At 33.5% G+C, this 27736-nt stretch overlaps 1 protein-coding gene across 12 annotated transcripts in view; it reads right to left on the bottom strand.

Moving 5' to 3' along the window:
- The window catches only part of ODF2L (outer dense fiber of sperm tails 2 like), a 273656-nt gene that overhangs the window by 136280 nt on the left and 109640 nt on the right, over window positions 1–27736 (bottom strand). For 11 of the 12 annotated variants that reach the window (XR_003794338.1, XR_003794340.1, XR_003794341.1 and 8 more), the window contains 15 exons: window positions 27488–27660; window positions 25467–25599; window positions 24642–24767; window positions 23256–23315; window positions 23057–23128; window positions 22396–22512; window positions 17767–17952; window positions 14975–15084; window positions 13796–13931; window positions 8885–8995; window positions 7493–7597; window positions 5360–5518; window positions 3972–4057; window positions 3727–3889; window positions 1256–1381 (listed from right to left, as the gene is read on the bottom strand). Coding sequence is in view for 5 of the 12 variants with exons in the window: in XM_029227754.1 (XP_029083587.1) it covers window positions 1256–1381; window positions 3727–3889; window positions 3972–4057; window positions 5360–5518; window positions 7493–7597; window positions 8885–8995; window positions 13796–13931; window positions 14975–15084; window positions 17767–17952; window positions 22396–22512; window positions 23057–23128; window positions 23256–23315; window positions 24642–24767; window positions 25467–25599; window positions 27488–27600 (1803 nt within the window). In the remaining 7 variants the exon portion in view is untranslated. The remainder of the gene's footprint in view (window positions 1–1255; window positions 1382–3726; window positions 3890–3971; window positions 4058–5359; window positions 5519–7492; window positions 7598–8884; window positions 8996–13795; window positions 13932–14974; window positions 15085–17766; window positions 17953–22395; window positions 22513–23056; window positions 23129–23255; window positions 23316–24641; window positions 24768–25466; window positions 25600–27487; window positions 27661–27736) is intronic. The other variant, XM_029227758.1, reaches the window with a different exon arrangement.

Genomic DNA, 27736 nt, shown 5'->3' with positions numbered 1-27736 from the left:
AAAAATGATCAGGTTTAGCAAAACATCAGATCTTAAACCTATTTTAGCAGCTTTAATATTCCCAAGTACTGGGAATATTATAGCAAACACACCTCATCTTAATACTTATTTTATTTTTTCAGAAGTTTCAATTACACAAAGAATGTCACACATATTTTACAACAGAAAGTCTGACAGTGAGTTAAAAAAAAAGTTTTGAAATAAAGGGAAGGCCTGTGCTAAATTAAAGATGAGAAATGTTTTGTTCTGATTAAATTGCCATGGAACTTTTGATGGCAATAAAATTAAAATATTGCACGTCAAAACTCATTTAACTTTTGAACCTTTCAGGTTTTCAATTATTTAGATGCTTGGGAATGAAAAAATAGTTTTCATGGAGTTTGGCTCCTGGAAAAAATAAAGTATTATTTCCTGTGTCACTGTTAAGTAGATAGTTTTCAAGTAATTCAGTCCCAACTAGTGCCAGCTTTCACAATTTGTTATGTCATCTGACTGTTTCATGAATAGTTAGGAAAAAACATTAGAAGACTAATTAAACACAGCCAATTTGGTATTCTCATCTCATGGCTGAGTGGACCAAAGCATCCACTTCACATGCAGATGTAAAATGTTCACTTAACACCAACTTATAACTTTCTAAAATATAATATGCATTATTTAAGACATATCAAAACTAACTCATAATAAGTGTTTATCTTAAAAACTGAAAAATTCATATTAGAAAGAAAATAAGTCAATGATATCTGTAACTTTCATTAAGCATTTGTCATGTAAAAGTAATATGCAGGGAAAGGGCCTGATGAGACTTCGGGGGAAATGTAACAGATGCTACCAAGGACGCAGGATAATAATTCTTTGCCCAAATGCTGACTTTTTTTAATTTTTTTTTGCGGTATGTGGGCCTCTCACTGGTGTGGCCTCTCCCGTTGCGGAGCACAGGCTCCGGAGGCGCAGGCTCAGCGGCCATGGCTCACGGGCCCAGCCGCTCAGCGGCATGTGGGATCTTCCCAGACCGGGGCACGAACCCGTGTCCCCTGCATCGGCAGGCAGACTCTCAACCACTGCGCCACCAGGGAAGCCCCCATTGTTATTTTTTATGATTTATATTATTTGTTATTTTTAATACTATCAGTAAAGCAATAGCCTTGATTCCCCTCACTTTGTATTTTAATTGTTTATAACTAAACTCCAAGGTAAGAATGCTAAATGCTAACTTATTTTTAATGAAAATACATTAAGCCATACTAATACTTACACTGTTCATTTTGCAAATAAGTTGATTTTGTTCTTCATTTTTCTTTCTAAGCTCAGTTTCCAGATCTAATATTTTAATTTGTAAAGCCCTTTCTCTAGATGACATTTTCTCTATTTCTTCAGAAACCTGTAATTTCAATTAAAAGAAAAAACTAAATGTGCTTTCTTTAAAATATGATTTAAAGCCTTGACATAGTTATACTGTATCGCTTCTTTCCAAACAGGTATTATTTGGGTATTAGACAATTTAATTAGAAAGTGTTTAAAGATGTTCTATCTTGAGAAACGCATAGTGTAAGCATGTATTCTCCTCTTTGCTGTGTAAGTACCTGAAAAATTAGCTTGAAGTGGAAGAGGTATACGTATTTGCACTGCTCTGTGACGTTGGTAGGTTTTCCTCAATACTATATTTCTATAACCTGTTGACCAATTGCCATGTTTTACAGTATTTATATTTACCATGGTGTCTGGAGTGGTGGTGGGACATATAAAGTCCACAACCAACGCTGATTATAGACTTGGATGGACATAACTGGGGGCAGGGTAGGTGATATTTACAACACACACACACACACATACACACACACACACACACACACACACGAGATTGGTTTTTCATTCATTCACTTCCAAAATGTTCTGAATTTGAGTTTTCATATTTCTCCGATGGCTTATTTTAGCAGAAAGTCTAGCTTAGCTACATTCATCCAAGGATTCAGATACTTTGGAGCCTATTTGCAGGAATGCTGGGTTGGATCCATAAGAATGATAGTGGACGCAGGGACTAGTTCAGGAGCAAGGAGCTAGTAGAAAGGACTGTCCTCTAATCTCACTCCCATGGACTAAGTTCTAAGTTATTTACAAAGATTTCTTGTGCACAAATTCCAAGGGTGATTGTGAGGATAGCAGGATTTGAAGCTGTGGGAGAAAGGGCCCTCAGGACAAGTATCTGTGTCCTTTACAATGTCCAGCAGTGTAGACAATGGTGACAGTGCAGTGATGGCACTGCTCATGTGGTAGGAACTAAAGACAACCCCATATTCCATTGTAGCAGGAAAGAAAGGAGAGGGCAGACACATCTCTGGGAACTGAACTCTTGTGAGAAGGAATCTGAGAGCACCTAGCATTTCCAAAGTCCATTTAGTCTGAACCCAGGACAAAGTCACTTCTTATTTTCCTCCCAAAGGTTGGGACTGAGAAATCTGGATTACACATCTATCATTGGCAGTACATTTTACTACTTAGCTTTCATTCAATGATGTGTCTTTCAAAGTCAATTTAAATTGCTTTCCTGGAGTTAAAAAAAAAAATTCAAAATATATCTATATGACACTTACAATTTAAGAGCCACATTTCAAGGATATCAGATGTTATCTCACCCTTGTGGAACTGCCTTTAACAGGCTTGGGAAAGACCATGGGTGGGAGAGTCTAGAGAGATAGATTCAAAATTTGGTGCTGGACATGTTAAGTTTGAGATGCCTATGTTAAGTGGAGATGTCAAATAAGTAGCAGAATATATGAATTTAGATGTCAGGATAGAGAAAAGTCTGGGGCGGAGATATACTTCTGAGAGTCATCAGGGTATAGACAATCTCCTTTTGGCGTCATTCAATCCTATGAGGAAATTCATCATCCCCATTTTATCAATTAAAAAACTAAAGTTTAGAAAGTAGCTTGCCCTGGGTCAGGGTATAATGTGTCAGAGCCAGAATTCAAATCTACTTCTTGTGGATTCCAAAGCCCACCTCATGTCTTTCAAGATTACATTTTCAAATCACTTGATAAATTGACCTCTTCTTTGAGATCTTCCTGAATCATTTTCCCCTCCTCTCCAGATTGAACTAACCACACCCCCTCGGTGTACCTTGTATCTTCCCTGCATTGTAGCACCTACTTGCAGGATGACATTTGTTTGTTCACATGTCATCTCCCTACTGGACTGTGAGTGTCCTGAGAGCTGAGGCCAGGTCTTATTCATCTTTGCATCGTAAGCACTAGCAGAATGCTTGACAGACAGTGAGATATTTATTAAATGCTATCCAGATGGATTTAACTGGAAATTAATTCTTGTCTGTATTTATTTATACAACAACATTTGCCAAAAGAAAAGGGAGTTGAGCTTTATAGCTCACTGAATCCTGATCAAAACCAAACGGTTCAATAATTTGCATATTTGCTGTGGTTTCATTTAAAAAAAAAAGAGGGGGGACTTCTTTAAAGTGTTTTCCATCTCTGCCCTTTACCCTGCCACATCATCATTTATTTAGTGAAGTAACTCTGGACCAGTAATCTATCTGTTTAGCTCCAAAAGGGAAAAGCAGGTAAAAAACAAAAATGTAATTGCTCCCTTCACCCTGTCATCAGGATAAAAACAATAACTGTAGGTTTGGCAAGATGAGATATTGTCTGTTTCAAAAGATGACTCTTTGGTAAACTAATTAAAAAGTTTCTGAATAAAGGCCATCTGTACCTTTTGTCTTCCTTCTTCTACAGCAGCTTCCAGCTGTCTGGCCAATGCTCTATATTCTGCAGATTTCTCTTTAAACTCAAGATTGGTATGCTTAAGACATCCTTCTTGGTTTGCCAGCTTCTTTTCAAGCTCTTTATTTTCTGCATCCATCTGTTCTAATTTTCTTTTTACAGAAGACATATATTTTAAAATTATACTGTGTAGAAAAAAAGGTAACACCAATTTTAAGTCAATTTAATACTTACTGTTTAAGGTTTTCACATTTCAACTGAATAAGATAATTTTCCTCTTCCAGAGAAAGCTTTGTCAGAAGATCATGATTTTCATCAACCTAAAAGAGAAAAAAGTTTTCTTGGTTATTTTCTTTATAATCAACTTCCAAAGAAATCTATATAGTTTATCATTAGAACAATTATAAAAAAGAAGAAGGTATAAATATTATTATTGCTCCTATACAGACAGACACCAAGAAATATTACATTGTTAAAATACAAGTTCTTAAATTCCTGGTTAATTTAAAAAAAAACTACATTGCCTCACGGAAAATCTATGAAAAATTTTACTGAAAGATAGCAATTAAAACATTCTGAGTAATGTTTTATTGAAAAAGAACATTTATTAAGTAAATGTGAAGATTTTAAACAGTAATCTCCTATTGTTGGATACTTAGGGTTACTCTTACAGTTTTCTGTTTCACTTACAGATAGTGATTGATAATTGAATATCTGTGAAGTTGTAACTCTGAGTAAAAGCCATATTTGTGAGAAGCAAAATAAAATAGATAAGCAAATCAACCAAAGACACACCTGCCCATGCCAAGACAGAATATTCTTCCCATTGCTTCAAAAGCTATATTTAGATAGTTTAAGATGTTTTGAAAAATAAAAATAGAATTTTTCTCATAATTTCAATTAGTAATTTAGGTTATCTATGTGATCTGACATTTTCCTAGAAAGATCTCTTTTCAGGAACTTAAACTCAGCAAAGTTTTGTTTGCCTGTTTTTAAAATGAGGATGCATTTCAATATTAAATCCAGATTACATTTGAAAGATAGGGAATCCTTCCTAAAATTATTCTGCAAATAAAGAAAAAGACTTGCCACCACCTTTGAACAAGCTTCTTTGAAAAATAATTAATTAAAAAAAGATTTATTGTTTACTATGTGCTAGGCATTGAGTTAAGAGATGGCTGTATGGCACCCACGATCTCTCTTCTGATGGAGTAAAAAAAGTATATGTTGAAAAAAATAATTGAGAATAATACAAATAAACTTGGTACATAATTCTAATTGAAATAAATTCTAGTTTTTGTAAGGTAAATTACAATAATTTACCTTATCCTAACATCAAAAAATATACATGTAAACATAGCTTTGTTCCTTCACTCATGCTATTACTATGTCCTCAAATGTCTAAATACAGATTTGTATGAATAAACTAAATCAGCAAATTTAATTACCAATATTTTAAAAAATACCTTGAAAATAATATAGTATTTGCATGAAACTGACCTTTTATCAACTTATTTAGATGAGAGTAAAATAATCACCCCCTGACATGAGTGCCCTCAACTGGTGAAATTATTCCAAAGCATTTAACACATCTAGCAAAAATCAAAATGATGGCTGGACACCTGGCCCTGAAGCTCCCTAATGGCGTGTGCTTGGTCTGCACATTTCCCCTTGTGGTGCTGCAGGCTCTCCTGACACTCGTGAAGCCTCTGTTCTGCTGCTGTCAAGGAATCGCGGTCGTGCTCTAACTCCTTCAGATGAGACTCCATCTGGCCTCTCACCTGAGTTGTAGCATTAGGGAAATAAGTGCAAGATCACACATTCAGCATTAACGTTTTTACTATCTTAAATACTAGATATGCTTGCAATATAGTAAATGTTTTAGGTATAATAGTTTTTTAAAAAAGATTTAACCAAATAAATAAGAATAAACTTTAAGTTAGCCTCTGCTAAATAAGAATGTATGACTCAAAAGTGGGCTGGACTTCAATTAGTTTCCAAAAAGCTTGCTGAATAAACGACTATGGTAATATTAGCTTGCAGGGAGACTGTTTAAATTACTTAGGAAAGTAAACTTTTTTGAATTCTGTCATTTATATTCAAGTATAGATATTACTAAGAAAGCTGGTATGGTAGTTTTCTGCTGTCCAGCCATCAGGCTAAAGTAACTTTAGACTCTCTGTCATTCGATCTGGTAACTCAGATATTTCAATTAGAGCAGCCTTGCGGTGCTCAGCTTAGTCCAAATCAGTGGGTTTACTGTATATAAATTCAAAATAGCTAATATCATCAGTACTCAGTAGACTATAATTTGATCATTAATGTTATATGTTACTAAGAACAAATCTAACTGTATCTATATTAATCTCTTTGGCTGCTGCAATTCTTCACTGTGGCACTTTTGTGGAGATGTGACAAGAAGCAGCCCTAAAAAAATGCTTGTACTGCTAGTTAAGAAAAAATAACAAGACATAGGGCACTTAGGATGTTCATAGGGAGGGAAAACAAGAGCTAGACTCTTTCCCTGAGACAGGAAACACACAGAGCTGTTGTGCAACATCTGGCATTCTTGATCACAAAAGATAAAAGTAGAACAAAGCCTACCTCTGGGTCCCCAAACATCTAAGAGCCCATGAGAAAACCAGGAGACTTAAAACAGTAGGAAAGAAAAAGGATGCATTTCATTAGAAAAAAAAATAATAATGGCTTGTCTGGTTTAATACCAGTAAGAAAACATTGTGACCTCACAGTATTTGAAAACCACAGGCTCCTGCCCCATTGGCCTTTTGAATAGGCTTTTTAAATAGACATTTATTTAGAGTGCTGCCTACAAAAGAGGAGACATTTGCATTGGTATGTCTCATGAGAAAAACTGATCAAGAGGTATGAAATGATTTCTTCTCTGCTCTGCTAAAAATAGGTGAAAAGTATTGATAATTCTAAGTAGTAAGTTGCACATTTGATAGGCTACCTTTATCTCTTTTAACCAGCAGAATGTCTGCTCTGGCTGACCTCTTCTTCACATTGGTGCCTCACTCAGACTTCTCAATTCCAAGATGTGGGGACGACCCAGAGACAGTCACCTTATTACACTCAGTTGGAACTGACCAGTAACATCCCATGATGTCCCCAGCTGAGAGTCAGGGGAGTCAGCGTCCTACAACTTTTGCTGCTTCCTTACCAAAACAACGTGAAAAGACCCAAAAAGGGATGCAGTTTCATTTAAAAACTTAAAAATATTCACAAAAACATCATAACTTGCCAACACTGAACTTCCCCTCATTCTTTGGCAATAGGGTGAAAAAAAAAGTAAATGATGTTGGGTTTTTTAATGTTATTTTTCTTCCATAAAAGCATTTAGCAGAGAATATTTACTTTGCTTTTTTACACAAAAGATTTACTACCAGAATAAAAAGGTAAGATTAAAAATGAAAGGTATTCAACTCTGCATGAAGCTCAGTGACAAATAACCATTTTTTCTGCTACTTAAGTCTGCTCTTGTATCAGAAAAATTATACATTTATGTTATTTCCCAAATATTTTGGAAAAAGTAAAAAAAAATATTCACACAAACAAACATTTCAAGCCTGGATGAAACGTCATGTCCTTAGAAAACAAACTGCCACAGAAATCGAGAACAGATAATTTCTAGGTCTAAACTAAAGAAAATGACCAAATTAAAGAATTTATATAAAATTCATAAAGTACAAAACATACATAAAACATTATTTTATTGTTTAAAATGTCAAACTTACCTTCTTTAATTTTTTATTTTTGTTTTTTGTTATTAGGTTATTCTCTTGTAGCAAACTTTCACATCTGCTTTCCACCATTTCAGCTGCTTCTTGCAACTTCTGTATCTGAAAATAAAATATATTATTAGAGTAAGATGCATTATTTTATTAGTAGGACCACTGTATGAAATAAAAAGCTAAAAAACTGAATTTAAATTTTAAAATTTCAATTTTAAACCCATTATCATTTTCCTATTAATACTCTCAGTATGTTTATCTAATGTTATTCCTTCTTTAAATACAGGAATCACTCAGTGCTCTACTCTAATCCACAATCCTTTTATGATTTACCTGTCTTTTCCCATCAATACTTCTAGAATCTTCACCTGAGCTCTGAATATTAGAGAGAGATCCTCATTTGCAGGTCCACGTCACTTTAAAGAATCAGTCTCTGGTCCAAACTAGCTCCCAAACCAATTATTTCACACTCCGAATCAAACTCTGCTCAAAAAATATCTGAGCACTTTATACAAGGCCCAGAGTCAAGAATATGGTAACTCATCTACAGTATTCTTGATGGGGGATTAAACCAGAACAACCAGCTGGAAGACCCAGATGACATTCCCAGTAACGCACTGCACAGTCCATCACAGCCTCCATTCTTACCTCCAGCTGGGATGACGGCAATATTCTAACTGGATGTCTCAACTCCAATTTCCTATCTAAACCATTGGGATGGAGCGCTTCCTACTTACCTACATTATGCCCCTCCTTAAGTTTTAACCTTTAGTTCATTATTCTTCAATTCAAACACTCTCTTCCAAGAAAATCAAGCTCTTTATTGACAGTTTGTTACCCATCACTCAAGGACCTACATAAGTCCCATCCTTCAAATGAAGTTTTTCTTATACTTTCTAATACTTAAGCTTTTCTATAAATTACCAATTAACACACTCTCTATTCCATACATATTGTCATCTGTTCTTTTCCAGGTCTTTCATGTGAGTAAATCTGAATTATACTTTATTTATTTGGAAAGAGGAAATATTGTGCTTTAATGACCCTTGAAGGGAGTCATTATTCTAAATCAATACCATTAAAAATACAAGATGACAAATATAACCAAAATTAACTAACAGGATTATTATAGGTTCACATTACACCTATGTAATTAATTTTAGATCTACTTTTAGGAATAACCAATATAAACACAGGATATTTAAATCAGGAATCAGCAGAATCATCATTTTATAAAAGTATTTGGGACCTTAAGAAATATTTGGGATATATCATATTTTATCACAAATAATAACTCCACCTTTCTTCAGTTCTGCTTTTTTAGATCATAAACAAATGCAGTGTTTTAAATTATCTACCAAATTTAACAAACATTAAAATAAATGCAATGATCACCTGAGTTTTATAAACTTCAATAAGGGTTTTCTGTTGTTTTTCTACTTCTTGCAATTCTAAGAGCTCATTTTCAACAGAGGCAATCTCGTCCTTCAAAGCAGCTAGTGTAGTCTATTAAGGAATATATAAATAGATTTTATAAATCATTAGAATTCATTTGTACTCCAGTGCTATAGCATTAAAAAACATAACTCATTTATCAATGAAGCTAATAAAATAATTATTTCTGATTGCATATAATTACCATCTAAAATTAGGAATTTCAGGAAGTTAGTAATATTTATGAGCAACCTTAATAAGACTTATTCAAGACCTTTTTTTTTTTTTTTTGCGGCACGTGGGCCTCTCACTGTTGTGGCCTCTCCCGTTGCGGAGCACAGGCTCCAGACGCACAGGCTCAGCGGCCATGGCTCACAGGCCCAGTCGCTCCGCGGCACGTGGGATTTTTCCCGGACCGGGGCACGAACCCGTGTCCCCTGCATCGGCAGGCGGACTCTCAACCACTGTGCCACCAGGGAAGCCCCAAGACCTATTTTTAAACTTTAAAAATTTACTGATGAAAAAGACTTGGAAAATAGAAAGACCATGTTCCTGGAAGGGAGGACTCAATACTCTTGACATATCACTTTTTTCCAAATCAATAAAACTTTACTGTAATTACAACCAAAAGTATAACAGTTGAGGGGAAGAGGAATATGACAAAATTAATTTAAAATTCATATGGAAAAATAAAGAGACTAATAAAAATTTTAAAAGATAGTAGAGAATCTCAGTACTTATTAGATATTAAAATGTATAAAGAACTAAAATTATTAAGACACTAACATAATAATATAGAGGTCTATGGAATAGAAAAAGAAAAATACACTAAGATTATATTTAGTATATGACAAAGGTTGGATTTTTGAATAAATGGGGAAAATATGGATCACTATATAATGGTAATAAGACAACCATTTATTAGGAAAAAAGCAGATTTAACTATTTGCCTTCAGCAAACATGATTTTTATATTAAACAATTATATATTTATTTTAATGTATTAAATATTTAAAAGTTAAGCTTAAAGTTTTTCACAGAAGATCCAGGTAAAATTTGATTTGATTTTAGGATAGCAAAAACCTAACTAAGCATAAAATCAAAAGATGATATCATGAACTGTAAGATTCTGAGATTTTATCCTCCAAGTTTACCAGTTAGCCTAGCACAGTTTCATGCATGCTAGCAGAAGACACAAGACTCCTGGGTCAGAGTCTTAATTTCTTTATTACTCAAAGCAATAGCAGTAGCCAGATATTAGCATTTGTGTTCATTTCCAAAGCCCCACTTCCCGCAGAGCAACACCAAGAGGGCCAGATGACACGTGTACATGCGGTGGGTTGTATACAGAAGCAACTCTGAGTTTAGGGAACCCAAATCTCTTGTAACAGGCAGTAAGCATGCCTTTTGGTAGAAGGAAACATTGTTATCTTCCAAGGATGTTCACTATACAAACATCCTTGAAAAGACAGTCTGTATCTGGATCACAGGCAGTCAGATGTGCAGAAATGTGAGACTCCCAACAGAAGCCGAAAAGGAAAAAAAGATATAATATACACACACACACACATACAAACACACACATGCATATATATACATGCATATGTACATGTACATATATCTCCAAAATTTCATAGCCCCTCAAAAAACTAAAGAGCCTAACAAAATGTGAAAAAAGTAAAAGATTATGACAAAAGATTAATACAGAGAGAGGTCTTATATAATAATTAGGAAAAAAGACATGTAAAGGATAATGAGTAGGTAATTCCAAAAGGCAGAAATGTAAATGATCAACAAATACATGAAAAATTATACTTACTAGTTATTAAAAAATGCTCTAGGCAATGGATAGTCTTCTAGTAGTGAACATAAGAAGCAAAAATCCCTTCCATTGTGAGCTTAATGTACTCCATGTATAGATAGACACAAATAAGGGGTATATAGACAAAAAACAAGAAGTAAAATATATCATACACAAAAGCAAGACAGTAAGGACAAGTTGGGAATGGGCCAGGGAGGCCTCCTGAGAAAGGGACTTTGGAGTAAACACCAAAAGGAAGTATGGCTCTTTGAGGGAAGAGGATTCCTGTAGAGAAAGGCAATGGTGGGAGAAAGCCTGGCCAGTCAGGGGAAAAAGCAAGAAGGCCAATGTGGCAGAAAGCAAGAAAACAAAGGGAAGCGTGGAAGGATATGAGGTCAGAGAGGTAATGGAAAGCCAGATAGTATAATGCCTTGTAGATATTTACTCTATTAATCAAGGTATCACTGAAGGGTTTTGAGCAGAGCAGTGACATGGTCTGACTTACATTTTTATAGGAACTACTTTACTGCTACACTGAATGCTGACGGCAGGGGCAGGGGCAAGGGCAGAAGCAAAGAGAAGAGGTAGGAAGTCACTATAACAACGAGGCATGATGGTGGCTTGAACCAGGATGACAGTGATGCCAGTGAGAAGTGGTCAAATTCTGGATATATTTGAAGTAGATCTGCTGACAGACTGGAAGCAGGTGTGAGAGAAAGGAGTCAAGTAACAGAAAGGATGACTGCCATTAACTGAGACAAGGAAAACTGTAGGATGAACCATATTGGGGAATATAGGAACTCTATTTTGGACATGATAACTTTGAGACACCTATGAAATACCCAAGTGGAGATTTCAAGTAAGCAGTAGAATACATGTCTGGAATTCAGCGGCAAGGTCTAGGCTAGAGATATAAATTTGAGAGCCCCCAGGATATAGATGGTATTTAAATCCCCAAAACTAGATAAGATCACTTATCAAATTTGGAGAGATTTGTTTTAAAATTGCCTAGTACGGGAAAAAGTATAGGGACCCATTTACGATGGGTGACCTGGAAATATATAAAACTAACATTAAGAATGGGTCTTCCGTTTGACCATATAATTCCACTTGCAGAAATTTATCCTAAGAAAATATACATGCAAAAAGACTAAACGTATCCACATTTTTATTTATATTATAATAGCAAAAAAAAAAAAAACCAAAACTGGAAGTAGTCCAAAATCCCCCAAATTATATATATATGCTAAAAGAGTAACTTTACTTATCTTTCAGTTGTGAGATTATAGGTGATTTTTAAATTTTTCCTTTTGTGCTTTTCTGTTTTTCAAACTTTCTATAATGAACAAATAGAACTTTGTAACCTTCCAAATAACTTTTGTTGTTTTTAATAGAGGAGGTCACTGGGGCCCTAGAAACAGTATCAGCTAGTATCTTCTTCATTTGAAACTAAAATCTAAAATAATTGAAAGTAACGAAATACAACATCTAGACAATTTTACATTGTACATAACATATGCCAAATATACCTAGATGTTTTTCCTTAAACAAAATTCAGAGAGTTAAAAATACATGTTTTTGAATTATTTATAGAATATAATATGTAAACTTTAACTCAATGATTTTTATATGTAATTTAAAATTAATTCCATTACCATGTAATTAAAAACCAGACTTAAAATTAATGAAATATCCTTCTAATCCCCTCTCTGAAGGATACCAAGGAAATTAAGAAAATAAACATAATAAATAAAATTGCTTCCTCTTCTAGAATAAAATATTTAAAGAATTAATTCAATAAATATTGAATAAGAGCTAACTATATGTCACACCTCCCCTGATTATCCTGTGCATACAAAGATGGGAGTTTATGAGGAAAGATTCATCCTAATTGAGAAGACTTTGGGAGGAAGCAGCATTTAAACTGAACTTTAAAGGAAAGGTAGGATTTATATACTGAGAAAAAACGCATTCCAAACTGTAAGAACAGTAAAACTACAGGAATAGAGGAAAACATAAACAAGTTGCAGGAAATAAGGAGTATTCGTATTTGGCTAGAGTTCAGGATAACTAGAAGGCTACATTCTCTAGTCTCCCCTGTAACTAGGTGGGGCCATATACCTAAATAAGGAGAAGAGTCGACTGGTATGGAACTTTCAGGAAGTCTCTCTAAAGAGGAGGAGATGGGGAAAAAGGGGGAGATAATTCTTCTTTTGTTTCCTTCCATCCTGTTATTTGAATCTTGGCTATAATGGATGGAGCCCCATCAGCTATTTGAATGGCAGAGTAGAGAGCTAAAAAGTAGCTAGGTTCTCTGATGCCGTATCTGGTTTTGAACTGCCAATTCTGGCCTTCTTTTCCATAAACAGATTCTTTTCTGTCTTCTATTTACTGTCCTCCAAAAACAGTATTAAGGAACTGAAAATGCCGCCATCATCTTTAGTCAAGTCTCATCAGGTTACATGTATCTATGACTAGGAACTCAAATACCCTTTTCCTCAGAATGTATAAAAGCTTCTTCCCCATCTTTACTCTGGGTACACATAAAAACCAATCATCCCTTGGATTTGACTAAGTTGGAAAATTCTTTCCGGTTATGAAGCAGCCAAGAACATACTTTCTGGTTTCAAACGGACCATGCCTGAGGCTATATCCTATTGTAACCGTGACACCTAGAAATAATCTTATGCATTAAAGTTAATGTAATTTTGGATGATTCGCCTAACTGCTAAAATTGGAGAGTAAACTTTTTTAGGTTGAGACAAAGAGACAGTTATTCAACTTCATAAATCTTAGTACTGCTGAAAACAAACTTTACATGTATTTGTATATACAACTATAAACAGCTAAATATCTCTATATAAGTATGTGTGCATATATGTGTACATACAGATATATAGATATAGTTTTAGAAGTTTCTTATAATGATACTCTAAAACTCTGAGAAACATAAAGGAAAAAAATGATACAAGAGCACTACTCTAAACCTGCTGTTATTTCAACTTACTTCTACTAAGTAGACTAAGTTGTCATTATACTATACATATATACATACACACATACACATAGTACCTTTAATTTTGTATTCTCAAGATTCAGAGTTTCATTTTCATATTCAATTGAGTGAAGTTTTCTAAGAATTTCTTCGCGTGAATTTTTTCCATGGTCTTCCATTTTCTTCAGGTCTTCCAAAAGATTAATAATTTGCCTTTATAAAAGTCATAGAAATTTTCATTCAAACAGTGTGTTTCTGAAATTATTTTTGTAGGGTAGTTTCAAAAGTTACTAGAACTCATACAGCGAATGAAATAGGAAGTCGTAATCTACATATAAGGTTACTACTACTGAGTAACTGATTAGAAATAATTATCCATTGATGACGCCAATGAAAAATTACACAACATTCTCTTTGCTAGTCAGTAGGACATCTAAACTATGATCCACAGGTAGGTCTCTCTTTCTATCACTCATACATGTGCACACACATACACACAATTTCAGGGAAAAGGTTAAATAAAAGGATCAAGTGAGGCAATAAATAATCTTTAGAAGCAAATCATATACACTAGTTTTCAATGATAAAACTGAAGAAAATATACAGAAAGTAAAACATTCAAAAACAAATATATAGTTATTTATTGTTAGCTTAATAATAAATTATAAAGTATAGAATATATGTATTTTTACTTCCCTGGTGGCGCAGTGGTTAAGACTCCATGCTCCCAATGCAGGAAGCCCAGGGTCGATCCCTGGTCAGGGAACTAGATCCCACGTGCATGCTGCAACTAAAAGGCCCACCCACCACAACTAAGACCCGGTACAACCAAAAAAATAAAATAAAATAAATTAATTTAAAAACTTGCTGTTGTTGCTGATGTTGTTGTTAAAAACATTTTTAAAAATCTGCTTATATATAAAAAAATATATTATACTACATATATAAATATATGTAAATACATATATTTATAAAATATGTGCATTTTTGATTTTTCTTTGTTATGCATGTAAGACACTTTAAGGAACAACAATTTGTGAACACCAATGCAGTTTTAATGGGTAATCCTTTTTAATGTATTTTTAAAGTAGACTAAGGAAAGTTTATAAATTATAAATAGCAAAAATAGCCAATCATATAGAAAACAGCTTTACCACATGTAATCCATAAGAACCAAAGTACAAATTACTCAAGTTGGAAAGAACAGAAAACACTTCTTATGAAACAGTAAAAAGGCTCTAAATTTTTTTTCTTACTTTTTCATTGTTTCAATCTGAACTTCCAATTCAGTTTTTTCTATTACAATTTTCTCATAATGACTTTTCCAGACGTTGGAAGCTGAAACTGTTTCAGACAACTTGGCTTCCTAAAACATACATAAAGTACTCATCTTGTAATTTCATAACACTGGTTTTGTCCAGGGTCCTAAAAATAAATACATTATAAACAAGGAAACACTCATCCTATAAAGTATGGAACTTCTGTTACAGAAAATTTCAGCATACAAATCTGAACACAGGAAAACTTTAAAGTAAATTTTAATTATGACTTGATAATACTATTACTTTATATGCACATAGTGGCAGTTCCAACTTAACATATTAAGGATGTTGATGGAACTATTTTCAAAAAATGTTTCGTAATTACTGAAGATAATTCCTTTTATATTTACTGAACTCTTATTTGTCTTTCTGTCTGACTTATTTCATGTAGCATAATACCCTCCAAGTCTATCCATGTTGTTGCAAATGGCAAAACTTCATTTTTTTTTATAGCTGAGTAACAGTCACCCGTGTGTGTGTGTGTGTGTGTGTGTGTGTGTGTGTGTGTGTATACACACACACACACACCACATCTTCTCTATCCATTCATCTGTTGATGGACACTTAGGTTGCTTCCATATCTTGGTAATTATAAATAATGCTGCTATGAACATTAGGGTGCATATATCTTTCTGAATTAGTGTTTTCAGTTTTTTTCGGATAAATACCCAGGAATGAAATTGCTGGGTCATATGGTAGTTCTATGCCAAGCTGTTTTGCAGAGTCACCCCATTGGCTTTCAAACACTAGTACTGTCAGCAAGAAAGTAAGAGTGGTAGTGGTTGGTTACCCACTCTGAATGTGAGCTACCAGAGGTAGAAATTTTTGTCTGTTTTGTTCATTACTAGGGTCTTGAACAGTGCCTGGCATAAAGCAGATTCTCAATAAATAACTGTCAAATGAATCTACTCTTTACAAATCCACCTAGAGATCTGTAACCATTGTACCCCTTCTCTACAGTCTACAGAAAAACAAATTCACTAGAATGACAACAGTGCCAATAATTATTAATCAGAAGACTCAGAAGTAGTGATATGAACAGTTAACATTTATTGGGTGCTTCCTTCTTTCCTTCCATCATTTATGCACTCACTGAACAAGTATTTATTCAGCATTTATTATGTGCAAGACATTTGTTTATATTTTTTAAAGCAATATTTTTAATATATTGACAAAAGACTAGTTTTCTATTTTTATATTGTATGTAAATGAATATTAAGATGCATTATAAAGTGTAAGTTGGGCAATTATATTAGAATATAAATTAAGATATTTACAAATTTTACCTATAAAATAAGGGCTAAGAAGAAAATTTAAGACCCTGGTGCAATTAATTGTTGTGGGACTACTTCTAAAGGAGTAGTCAAGGAAGGCCCCTCTGAAGAGATGTCAAGTAAAAAGATACCAGAATGATTTTTAAAAGAATCAGCTATTATTGAGCCTGAGAAGAACATTACAGCCACAGGCAACAGCACAAAACAATGAAACAAACACACTCCATGCATTAGAGGAATAGAAAGGAGGCCAATATGGCAAAAATGTAGTCTGGCCAGGCACTGTGCTTTGACATATATTTTCTCCTTTATTCCTCCTTACAATCATATGAGACAGGCAGTATTATTATCCCCTATTTTGTCAATAAGGAAACTGAAGCTTAGAGAGGTTAAGAAGCTTACCCAAAGTCACAAGGTTAACAAATGGAGAAGTCTTCCTATACTACGATCTGGGGCATGGGTGACATGGTGCTAGTTAAACAGGAAAATCCCAAGAATGTTAATGACTCAATTAGTTTTTACCACTCAAGAATATTTTCAGGCATTCAACTAGGCCTACAGCCTTATAGATTTTGCACTTAATGCTCAATTCTTTCATCTAATTAAATTCTTCTGAATGTAGTTTAAATATTAAGAGTTTTAAAATGTTAACAGTTGAGCTTATAAAATATTAGGTTGTTTTGTTTATACAAGCATTTATGCATGTCTGTTTTCATTTCTAAAAGCCTCTGATAATTCTACAATCCATAGTGTAAGTTCTTAAGAGGTAGGATACCAGTGAGACATTAAAAAGAGTAAATATTTTATTAACTGGTAATTGAATAAATATAATTCATCACAAACAACAAAACGCTAAGTCCATTTTTCAACTTTGTTAATACACCCAAAGATAACTTTCACATGGTGGGTTTATGTCAGCAAATGGTTTTAAATGCATTACGGAGTTTAAGTGAAGTGAATTACTGAATAAAGTCATACGGTCTAATAACATAAATCAGCATTTCCCAATCTGGTATTCCTCAGAACCAGTTCCAAGAGTTGCTTTGTGGGTAGAACAAGAGTTCTGTGGTTAAATAAGTGGTGGAAAATTCTGAATTCAATACCCTCCTTGGCACTGCTTTATTTTTTCTGAAGGCCTTCTCAGAGCCTTTAATATTATGTTAATGTGCTTTAATTCAATGTTAATATGCTATTAGCACTGAAGTGGTGTTACCCTTAGTTGACCACAGATGCTTTGGGACTTAACATATCCTTTAAATAAAGCCCCAAGGAAATGCTGATATAATTCAATATGCAAATCTGTCATTTTACGTAATCTTTCAAAATAAAGGCTAAAGCAAAAATGTATGAGTAAAGTTTTTCTAACAAAATTATTATATTAAGCATTATGAGGTTAACTACATAAACTAAGTACATAAAACAATCCTTTAAGGAAGAATGTATATAACTTACCTGCTCTCTAATTTGGGAAGTAAGGTTTTCCACGTCTCCAGTAAAATGTTTAATCCTTTGTTTGTAAATTTTAGATGCCTTTTTTAGAGCTATAGCTTTTTGCCTACTTGATTCTTTCATCGTTACAGCCTCATGCGTACTCTTTTTCAATTGCAAGTTCCATTCTGATATTTTGGTTTCTAAGCTCTAAAAAAACATTAGCAGTAATTAAATTATTTTAGAATGCCAACGTTTACATAAACATTGTGAAAATATGTAAAATCTTCCACACAGAATTTATCAAAAGGATTAATCATAAGATTAATAAAAAGCAAAACAGTGAAGAAAGGTGATTTCACCAATGTTTATTTGTAACCAGTTATAGAATGCAAATTTAAAATGTATAAACCTATATAAAACTAATACTACTCTTACTAAAGATACTAATATTGGTGATTATAGTAAAAACACTAATTTCCTTAAAACTTTTTTGATTAACTAGAATTTTAAAAAATTTCCCATCTAGATTATACATAGTACTAGTTACTGCAAATCGAAAAACATAATTTAGCTGGAGACAATTCAAACAACAGGTACAAAAAGCTCAAAGGAATCAGTAGCTCCCCAAATATATTAGGACTCTTTAATTAAAATAATAAATGCTTAAAGGATATATGATCAAAATCTATAGATCATGAAGAGTATAGATGAGATAAACATAAACTTATTTACCAAATTTTAATTTACTAGAATTAAGGAGCATGCTTTGACATTTGAAAGAGTTACATCAAGGACAATAAAAGTACTACTTTGCCTAATAAGTAGTAAGTTTGTGGAAGTTATTCTAAAACTACACAGGGTTCAATAAGAGTTGGGATAAAAAAGTTAGGATTAAAAAAAGGGTAAAAAGATGTTTGACGGCATGTTTCTATCCATTGAATTTGATAGTGTTAATTGACATAACTGTTTCCTTACGTATTTCTTGAGGCTATAACTAGACACAGAACATTAGGTTGGGTGAAAGATGGATATGATTTAGTGTGATAACTCTCACGTTTTCACTTCAAATTATCTTAAGACTTTCTATTTAAAAGTATTTGAGTACTATCTAAGAATTTAAAGACTTAAGATTTTAATGCCTTAACATTTTTTGAAAGTTGTGTAATTCTGAAAAGAATGTAAAATTATTACAGAATTTAAGTTTTAGTCTTCCATTCCTTGGACATTTTAATAAAAAAAATTAAAGGACTCACAGTAAAAGATGGAGTTTTTCTAGTTTTTGATCAACAAAAAGTATGCTTAATTTCCACTAAAATTGAGATTAAGAAGTACATGCAAATCAAAACTACAATGAAGTATCATCTCACACCAGTCAGAATGGCCATCATCAAAAAATCTACAAACAATAGGGCTTCCCTGGTGGCGCAGTGGTTGAGCGTCTGCCTGCCGATGCAGGGCACACGGATTCGTGCCCCAATCCAGGAAGATCCCACATGCTGCTGAGCGGCTGGGCCCGTGAGCCATGGCCGCTGAGCCTGCGCGTCTGGAGCCTGTGCTCCGCAAGGGGAGAGGCCACAACAGTGAGAGGCCCGCGTACCGCAAAAAAAAAAAAAAAAATCTACAAACAATAAATGCTGGAGAGGGTGTGAAGAAAAGGGAACCCTCTTGCACTGTTGGTGGGAATGTAAATTGATACATCCACTATGGGGAACAGTATGAAGATTCCGTAAAAAACTAAAAATAGAACTACCATATGACCCAGCAATCCCACTACTGGGCATATGCCCTGCGAACACCATAATTCGAAAAGATACATGCACCCCAATGTTCACTGCAGCACTATTTACAATAGCCAGGACATGGAAGCAACCTAAGTGTCCATCGACTGATGAATGGATAAAGAAGATGTGGCACATATATACAATGGAATATTACTCAACCATAAAAAGAAACAAAATTGAGTTATTTGTAGTGAGGTGGATGGACCTAGAGTCTGTCCTACAGAGTGAAGTAAGTCAGAAAGAGAAAAACAAATACCATATGCTAACACATATACATGGAATCTAAAAAAAAGGTTCTGAAGAACCTAGGGGCAGGGCAGGAATAAAGATGCAGATGTAGAGAATGGACTTGAGGACATGGGGCGGGAGAAGGGTAAGCTGGGACGAAGTGAGAGAGTGGCATGGACATATATCACTACCAAATGTAAAATAGATAGCTAGTGGGAAGCAGCCGCATAGCACAGGGAGATCAGCTCAGTGCTTTGTGACCACCTAGAGGGGTGGGATAGGGAGGGTGGGAGGGAGACGCAAGAGGGAGGAGATATGGGGATACATGTATATGTATAGCTGATTCACTTTGTTATAAAGCAGAAACTAACACAGCATTGTAAAGCAATTATACTCCAATAAAGATGTTAAAAAAATAAAATTAAATTTAAAAAAAAGAAGTACATCTTAAACAAGATCTAAAGACTTGATCTCTTTGAAAAGTAACTTGGTAGACTAAGAGAAGAAGCAAAACATTCCTAAATTGTCTTTAAAAATCTATCTAAACTAAAAAATCCCACGAAACGTTTTAATACGTAGTTGGGGAAAACATTTTAAATAAGTATAAAAAGTACTTAAGAGAAGCGAAGAACCCTCTCCACCAACCCAAGAAATACAGCTGTCATTCCTCTAAAAAAACGCAGGGTGTCATCATCACATCATGAATAACAGCTACGCTTTCAGTTGAAAAACCTTTATCACTAAAGGTGAAATAAAATTTTTTGAACAAGGTTCCAGTAAAGACTTTCCCACTAGATTTATCAAATCCCATGCCTGAACACTATTAGGAAGTGTGCTGAAACTATCAAATTATTTTTATACTTTCAAAATAACCCCTTCACAGTCATTTGCCAAACGAATGGACGTATATTTAGAGTCAACTATTGGCTTTTTCCTATTTCCTAAGAATTATATTTGCAGCATATTATAAAGATAGTTATTCTCTGTCTCTTCTAAAATGTGAAAATATTCTAACTCTAATTACTATAGTTTAAAGATCTAGGAAGAAAAATGAGTTCAAAGTACCTTTGGGGTAGTTCTCAGAGAATTATAATGTAATTAAAAATTTTAAAAGACCCAATACAATTTTTGAGTCATCAACAATACTAAAAAAATGAAATTTATATTGCTAAACTGAGTTCGTTCATTGTGTTTGTAGTCTTAAAGAAAAAAAAAAAACTTGTTAAACCTAAATAAATTCCAAAACTGTGTGTTAGAAGGAATGTAAAAAAATCCATGACCTAACGCAACTTCTTCTAATCATTTCTAAACAGTAGCATTTTGTAAGGGGATGTGAACTCAAAGTATTAGACTGGTGAATATCATGGCAAAACTTAGGATTTTAGCCTTATATTCACTCTCCTAATTATCTAAAAAGGAACTGTTAAACTTAACTTTAAAAAGTTATTTAATATTTTATTTTTAAACTGAAGAAAGTATTTTCAAGAACTTCCCCAACTTCTATTTGAGGACAAAATTAAAAATTGTGTAAGTAAGATAAACTGAAGTATATGATCTGAGATGTTAAATTACATGTATTCTCTTGTATTTACCATGACAGAGCAAGACAATTTCAACTCTAGTTCATCTGCAGTGCCCTAGGACACCGATGCAAAAAACACAGGGAATCTTTGGGGGAAAGTGCTTAAAAGCACCTGTAGGCAGACAAAAGACAAAATTTATATCCCACATAAGCCTGCTTAATGTCCCTTTGATGGGCAAAAGCTTTTTGCCATTGAAGAAAAAATAAACAGCCCCCCATATGCAGTCTTGAAACATGTGCCTGGACTGCAGACATCTGCCACGATTCAGGAGGATAAAAGCAAACAGAAATTTAACACAGAAGTCCTCACGCTCAGTGAGGTTTGTCTTTACACACTTCTTCCAAAAGCGAGAACACACTTCTTCCAAAAGCGAGAACACTGCTTCTTTTCCGTTGACAAAAATAACGACAGTAGATCCAGTTAGCTTGTGTCATACCACAGCAACCTCAAACTCTCATCTCAAAGTGACTGTGAGACTTCCACAAGAATATTTAAACTGCTCAGTTTAAACCAGAAAATTCCTCTTAATTATCCTGTTAAACTGTGTAACAAGGAGGTTACTCAATTATCTAAACACCAAGGCAAGGTTAACTGATCTTAACGTTATTACCATTAGTATATTGTCTGCTTACTAAATATGGGTGAGAGTATGTATGTATATGTATAGATGCATAAAAGACTAAATACTATATACCAAATATTAATGGTTTCAGTGTTTTAATTTTCTCTTTTATATTTAACAAATTTTCCAAATTAATTTTCCAAGTTAATATAAATTAACTGATAATAGGAGAGATTTTTAAAGTAATTCAAACTTTATAAATCCTTCCCAGATTGGTACTAAAAAGTCACAGCATTTTTCTTTTTTTTATATTGGTATTTGGAGCCAAATCTTTAGACAGACCAGAAATCTTAAGATTTACCTCAATATGTACTTCCCATGGCAACACTTAAATTGAATTCTTTCAAAACCACTAAATTCCAGAATTAAGCAAAGACTTTATTGTTGTCCATTAGTTTTATCAATTAAACTATAAAAATGGGTGAATATTTATAACCTTTATGTGTTCTTTTAATTTATCATTCTCTGCTTCCTTTTTATGAATTTGGAACTGTAGTCGTTCATGTACTACTTTTACTGATTGTGACAAACGGCTTGCTTTCAAAGCATTTGCCTATAAAACAAAACAAAGCAAAAATGTGTTATTTGATGTATTTTTTCACAATATTAAACTTTACCATACTTAGACATGATCTAAAAAGTTGCTAAAGAGCAAAGTACAACACTTCCCCAATTACAAATGGATTTTATATAAAACCAGGGGGATGTTTTCTCCTCCCCTTTTTAATTTAATAACTCCTAATTATCTCTTTTTAAAAGTTCCTGTCTATCCTTCTAAGTAAAAGTATGGGTATGTCTAAAATGCTCCTACAAACACAGAAATTCCTTAATTTATACTAAAATTGAAATATATATTTATACATAGGTCCCTGACTTAGGCCAAGTACCCTGAATGAAATACCACAAAAATCTAAAAAGAAAAAAAAAACTCTAAAAAATTAAGATATTATATTTGATGCATAAACTTGTAAAAATGTCCAAATAATCTAAAAATATTTCTATATGTATTTATGAGGATATGGGAGCCAGGATGGAAAGAAGAGAAAGAGGGAGTCAATATTAAGAAAATTTGATGAATTAGCTCAAAATTTGCTTACCTTTTCATTCTGAAACAAACAAGAAAGTTCTTGGATATAGGTCTCCTTTTCAAGTACCTTCGTCTTAAAAGTCTTCAGCAAATACAATGTAAAAGTTAGAAATATCACAACTTGGATAATGTTGGCTAATTTTATAAAACCAACCAGCATACAAACAAAAAATTTCAGAAAAATAGACACCAAGTCTAAAAAGACTTACAGTGTTTTCACTTTCATTATCAGCTAGCTTCTCTAACAAGTTGGATAAACTGTCCCCTCTCTGTGGAAAAAAGAAGTTGTAAATCAGTGTTCACAAACTATATTTCTCTACATAAAAAAGTAGAAAATGGAATAAGCATCACTTAAGAAATTAATATGGACAACTACTATGCATAGTTCAGTTTTTTTAAAAGTTAACCATCAGAAAGATTTTTGCTTAAGTGTTCCAAATCAATTTTTAATCCATAATTTATGAAATCAGTTAATTTACTAAATTAATTTCTAAATAATGCCTCATAAAGTACAAGCCAATGAAATAAAAATCTTGTATACAAAGGAGGCTCACAATGCTGATTGTAAACAGGTAAAAATTATAAACAGCCTAAAGTCTAGTAAAAAGAAACGTTTTAAAGAATTACAGCAGGGGACTTCCCTGGTGGCACAGTGGTTGAGAATCTGCCTGCCAATGCAGGGGACACGGGTTCGAGCCCTGGTCTGGGAAGATCCCACATGCCGCGGAGCAACTAGGCCCGTGAGCCACAACTACTGAGCCTGCGCATCTGGAGCCTGTGCTCCGCAACAAGAGAGGCCACGACAGTGAGAGGCCCGTGCACCGCGATGAGGGGTGGCCCCCGCTTGCCGCAACTAGAGAAAGCCCTCGCACAGAAACGAAGACCCAACACAGCCAAAAATAAATAAATAAAATAAAAAAATTTTTTTTAATTACAGCAAATCAATAACAGAATTCCATGTAGATATTTTAAATAAGAACGAAAAATGTTTATTCATTTTGAGGGTCATACATACTGTATGACTTCATTTATATGAAATATCTGAAATCAGAAAATCCATAGAGAAAAAGTAGATAATGGGCTAAAGAGGGGTAGTGGGGATGGGAAGTAAAATTCTAAAGGGCAATGGGTTTCTTTTTGTAGTGATGAAAATGCTCTAAGGTTGATAGTGGTGATGGCTACACAATTCTGTGAATATACTAAAAATCACTGAATTGCATACTTTAAACCGGTGAACTGTATGGTATGTGAATTATATCTCAGTGAAACTGCTAAAAAAGGAATATATGAATGCATAAATACAATGTACACAGGGCTTAAATTCTAAGAGTATTTTATTGTAATCAATTGAAATGAAGTATAACAAATAATGAAAGTTTTTGAGATTGAAAATAAAAATATATTTTCTATAAAAATATGCTGCTTTCATGTAAAACTATTTATGAAACATTGAAAGTGGGGGTTAATGATTGCCATTTCAAACAAAAATTCAAGAATCATTTCCATTTCAAATATACCAATATTTTAATTTCAAGAAATAATATACCCTTCAAGCGAGAAATATCGCTATTAAAATAGTGCTTAGTATTTCTTACCTGTTGGTGTTCTGCCTTTCTAAGAAGATGTTCCAAAGTTTGTTTTAAATGTTTAAAGGAGTCTAATTCTTTTCTTAATATTTCCTTCTGTTTAGAAATCTTCAAATTGGATGCAGAAAGATCAGTCTGACAAAATATAAGAAGCACATACACATTTTAAGACATAGCATTAAGACACTCTAAAATATAATACTACTATTATCAAAGAATACTTTTCCTAGTAATAAAATCATTCTTTTGCACATAGAAGTAGTAAGATATGCCAGGTTTTTCAGCAGTAAATAGTATATGTTACATGGCTCTAAAGTAAAATGAAATCAAAATAAGGGCTTAAACCCTAAAGTATTTCAGGCATTTATTTTAATAAAACTAACAGAATACAATCTATTTTTTTTGTCCTTAACTCAAACTTTAGTACACTGAACTTTTAGAATAGAGGTTTCTATTCCACACAATACTATAGAAAATATATTTCATTTCTCAAGAGTGAAAGTGAAGAGTGAGAGTGAAGAATATTTTAAATTCACTCTTGAGAAAAGTTGACTCTAGTTCAACTCAGGTAAGGCAAGCATCAAGGTACTTTCTAGTCAAGCACCAAGGTACTTTCTAGCTTAGCGTCTCATCAAATACATGCCTGAGATTCTCTTTGAGGAAAATAATTGCAATTAATGACACAGGAATGAAGAACACTAATAAACCTGCATTTTTTATATCAAATACCAGTATGTGAGCATAACTACTACAAGATATGAGACCTCAGTTAATGAATTCTGAGTATTATCCTAGCTTCTCATTTTATTACACATTCACTAGGCAAGTACTCACATTTTCAAAACTAATCTCTTCAATGGTGTCCTTAAATAATGGCAAAAGTAATTCTACAGAACAAGTTGCTAACTTGGCTTCCTTAAATGTTGCTTCCAATTTGGTCTTCTCAAATAGGATGTCCTGCTTTAGGCTAATTAGATATGCACAAATAAAATTTAATTTAAAGCTGTTACATAAACTAGTTATGCTTTTAATGCAAAGCATGATTAAATACTACAGTTCCATAAATTGCTCTGCAAAATATAACAGTAAATTTTCACTGAAAATGAATTTTTTCTGTACTTCCATATTTTTTCTACACTTAACTATACATGGAAAGACAGTTTTTAAAATGTTAAGATATGTAAAACACAAAGACTACCGACAGCAATTATCCCTGTGCTATTTGATAATTATTGAACATCTCTTCTCCTGTTTGTAAAATGATTTGTGTGAATGTGTTCGTGTCTTTTTTTCTTCCCTTATTCCAAAGCCAAAAGATTTGTCTTCCTAGACCTTATTCCAAAATGCTTTCTTGAAACCTATTGTTTTTCACAAAAAAAATTCCTCCAGAGAAATGTGTAAGCTAAACAAATGGAACACAAAAAACTAAACCTCTCCAAATATCTAAAAATCCTTCACATTTGGCTTTATAAAACATTATTATCATTCAAAACAAAACTGATAATATTTGCTTTCTTGATTACGTTTTACACAGACATTACTGTGTATCACTGTAAGATAAATCTTCGGGTATGGGGGCTCACATTTTTACATCCCGAAATTGGGATGCTTCTTACAATCTCTGTCAGTCTGGAAGCAGTCCTTAGCTGTCTTTCCTGTACAGGTCCAGAACTTACAGAATGAGCATCCAATGTTTTGAAGAAGATCCCAGAGATGGGGTACAGCACTTTTTTAACCCGTAACAACAAAGGGTCATAGAGAGGGATTGGAGGAGTTGTTGAAGTAGGAATGTTTAGCAACATTCTAGAAGCAAGACCCCAAGGTAGGCTTGCTGTATATTGTAAGAGCCCATCACCAATAAATTTCATTTCAGTTATAGATGCTCCTAAGAAATACCAGCACATATCACCAATACTCTTAATAGCAAGGATAATTCTGAGTCAAAAAGTAACTCATAAGAGTTGGGCTTTGAGTATAAAGAAGTTTTGAGAATACCTTACCTACTTTATTTCATTCACATTTTATTTTTATATAAGTGCAGAGTTATTTGGACTAAAAATCTATGTATAAGTTTGAAGGAGTTTTTTCAATATTTATAAATAAAATTCCAAGCCATAAGAAAGCATTGTGTCTTTCTTTAATTGACACCTTTTTTCTTTTATGGAACATAATGTAATGGCTCAGCAACAATGAATGGCATCTTAGAGGCTATGTCTCTAAGAAGTAGACTGTATTCTTAAGCACCACTTAAGATGTCTTAAAATGATGGGCCCAATGAAGATGGTTGCTACTAAAGACAGTTATCATTATTAAAAACCATGTACAGAAAGTCAAGAATGATTATATATGACCAAACATCATTTTCATTTAAGCTAAACTACAAGTTGGACTATAGTATCCACAGCAACAAGCATGGTATTTTAAGACTTATTTTGGGGAGCAATGAGTCATACAAATAACAAGTGCACTCTCCATACTAAAGAAGCAAAATATGACAGGTATTTGTTAGATAGCAATATCCCAAATGACAGTGAAGTAGTACTCATTAACTATATTTCCAATATTCCATAGTATTTACATTTTCATTTACATTAGTTAGAAAGATATATACTTTACAAATTTTTTTACAGGTAAGGTTTTCATTTTTAATTGCTTTCACTAAAATTCCAAAATAACTAGGCAAATTCTGCTAAATGAGTACATCTGTAATCAGATTAAATAAATATAAATTACTAGGCTGTTAGATGATATTCTTGAAAGAATGCTGTATTTGATTCAAATAATTTACAGTATGGACAAAACATGAAACCCTGAAATCAAAAAATTAAGCTATCCCCTGCTATTGTTGAGAATACCAGCTGAGATGACTTTCACTGGCATGCCGTGGTAAATGTTCTTTCTCTGGTATACTTTTAAAATGGGAAAAGAGTTCTTCTGAATGACTTCCATCATTTATAGGCTTCTCCATAAATTCGGTAAATGGATTTATAGGTGGCTTCCACAACAAGTTCTCCACATAAGCTGAAATCTAGGAAATATTTTAATTATTAAACGTCATTTCAGTAGATTCTTTTTTTCTGCTATTACCCAATAAGATAAAAATC

This window comes from Monodon monoceros, unplaced genomic scaffold (assembly GCF_005190385.1).
Source record: "Monodon monoceros isolate NGI ecotype Baffin Bay Population unplaced genomic scaffold, NGI_Narwhal_1 Super_Scaffold_18, whole genome shotgun sequence".
NCBI lineage: Eukaryota > Metazoa > Chordata > Mammalia > Artiodactyla > Monodontidae > Monodon > Monodon monoceros.
This window is presented reverse-complemented; position numbering and strand designations above follow the sequence as displayed.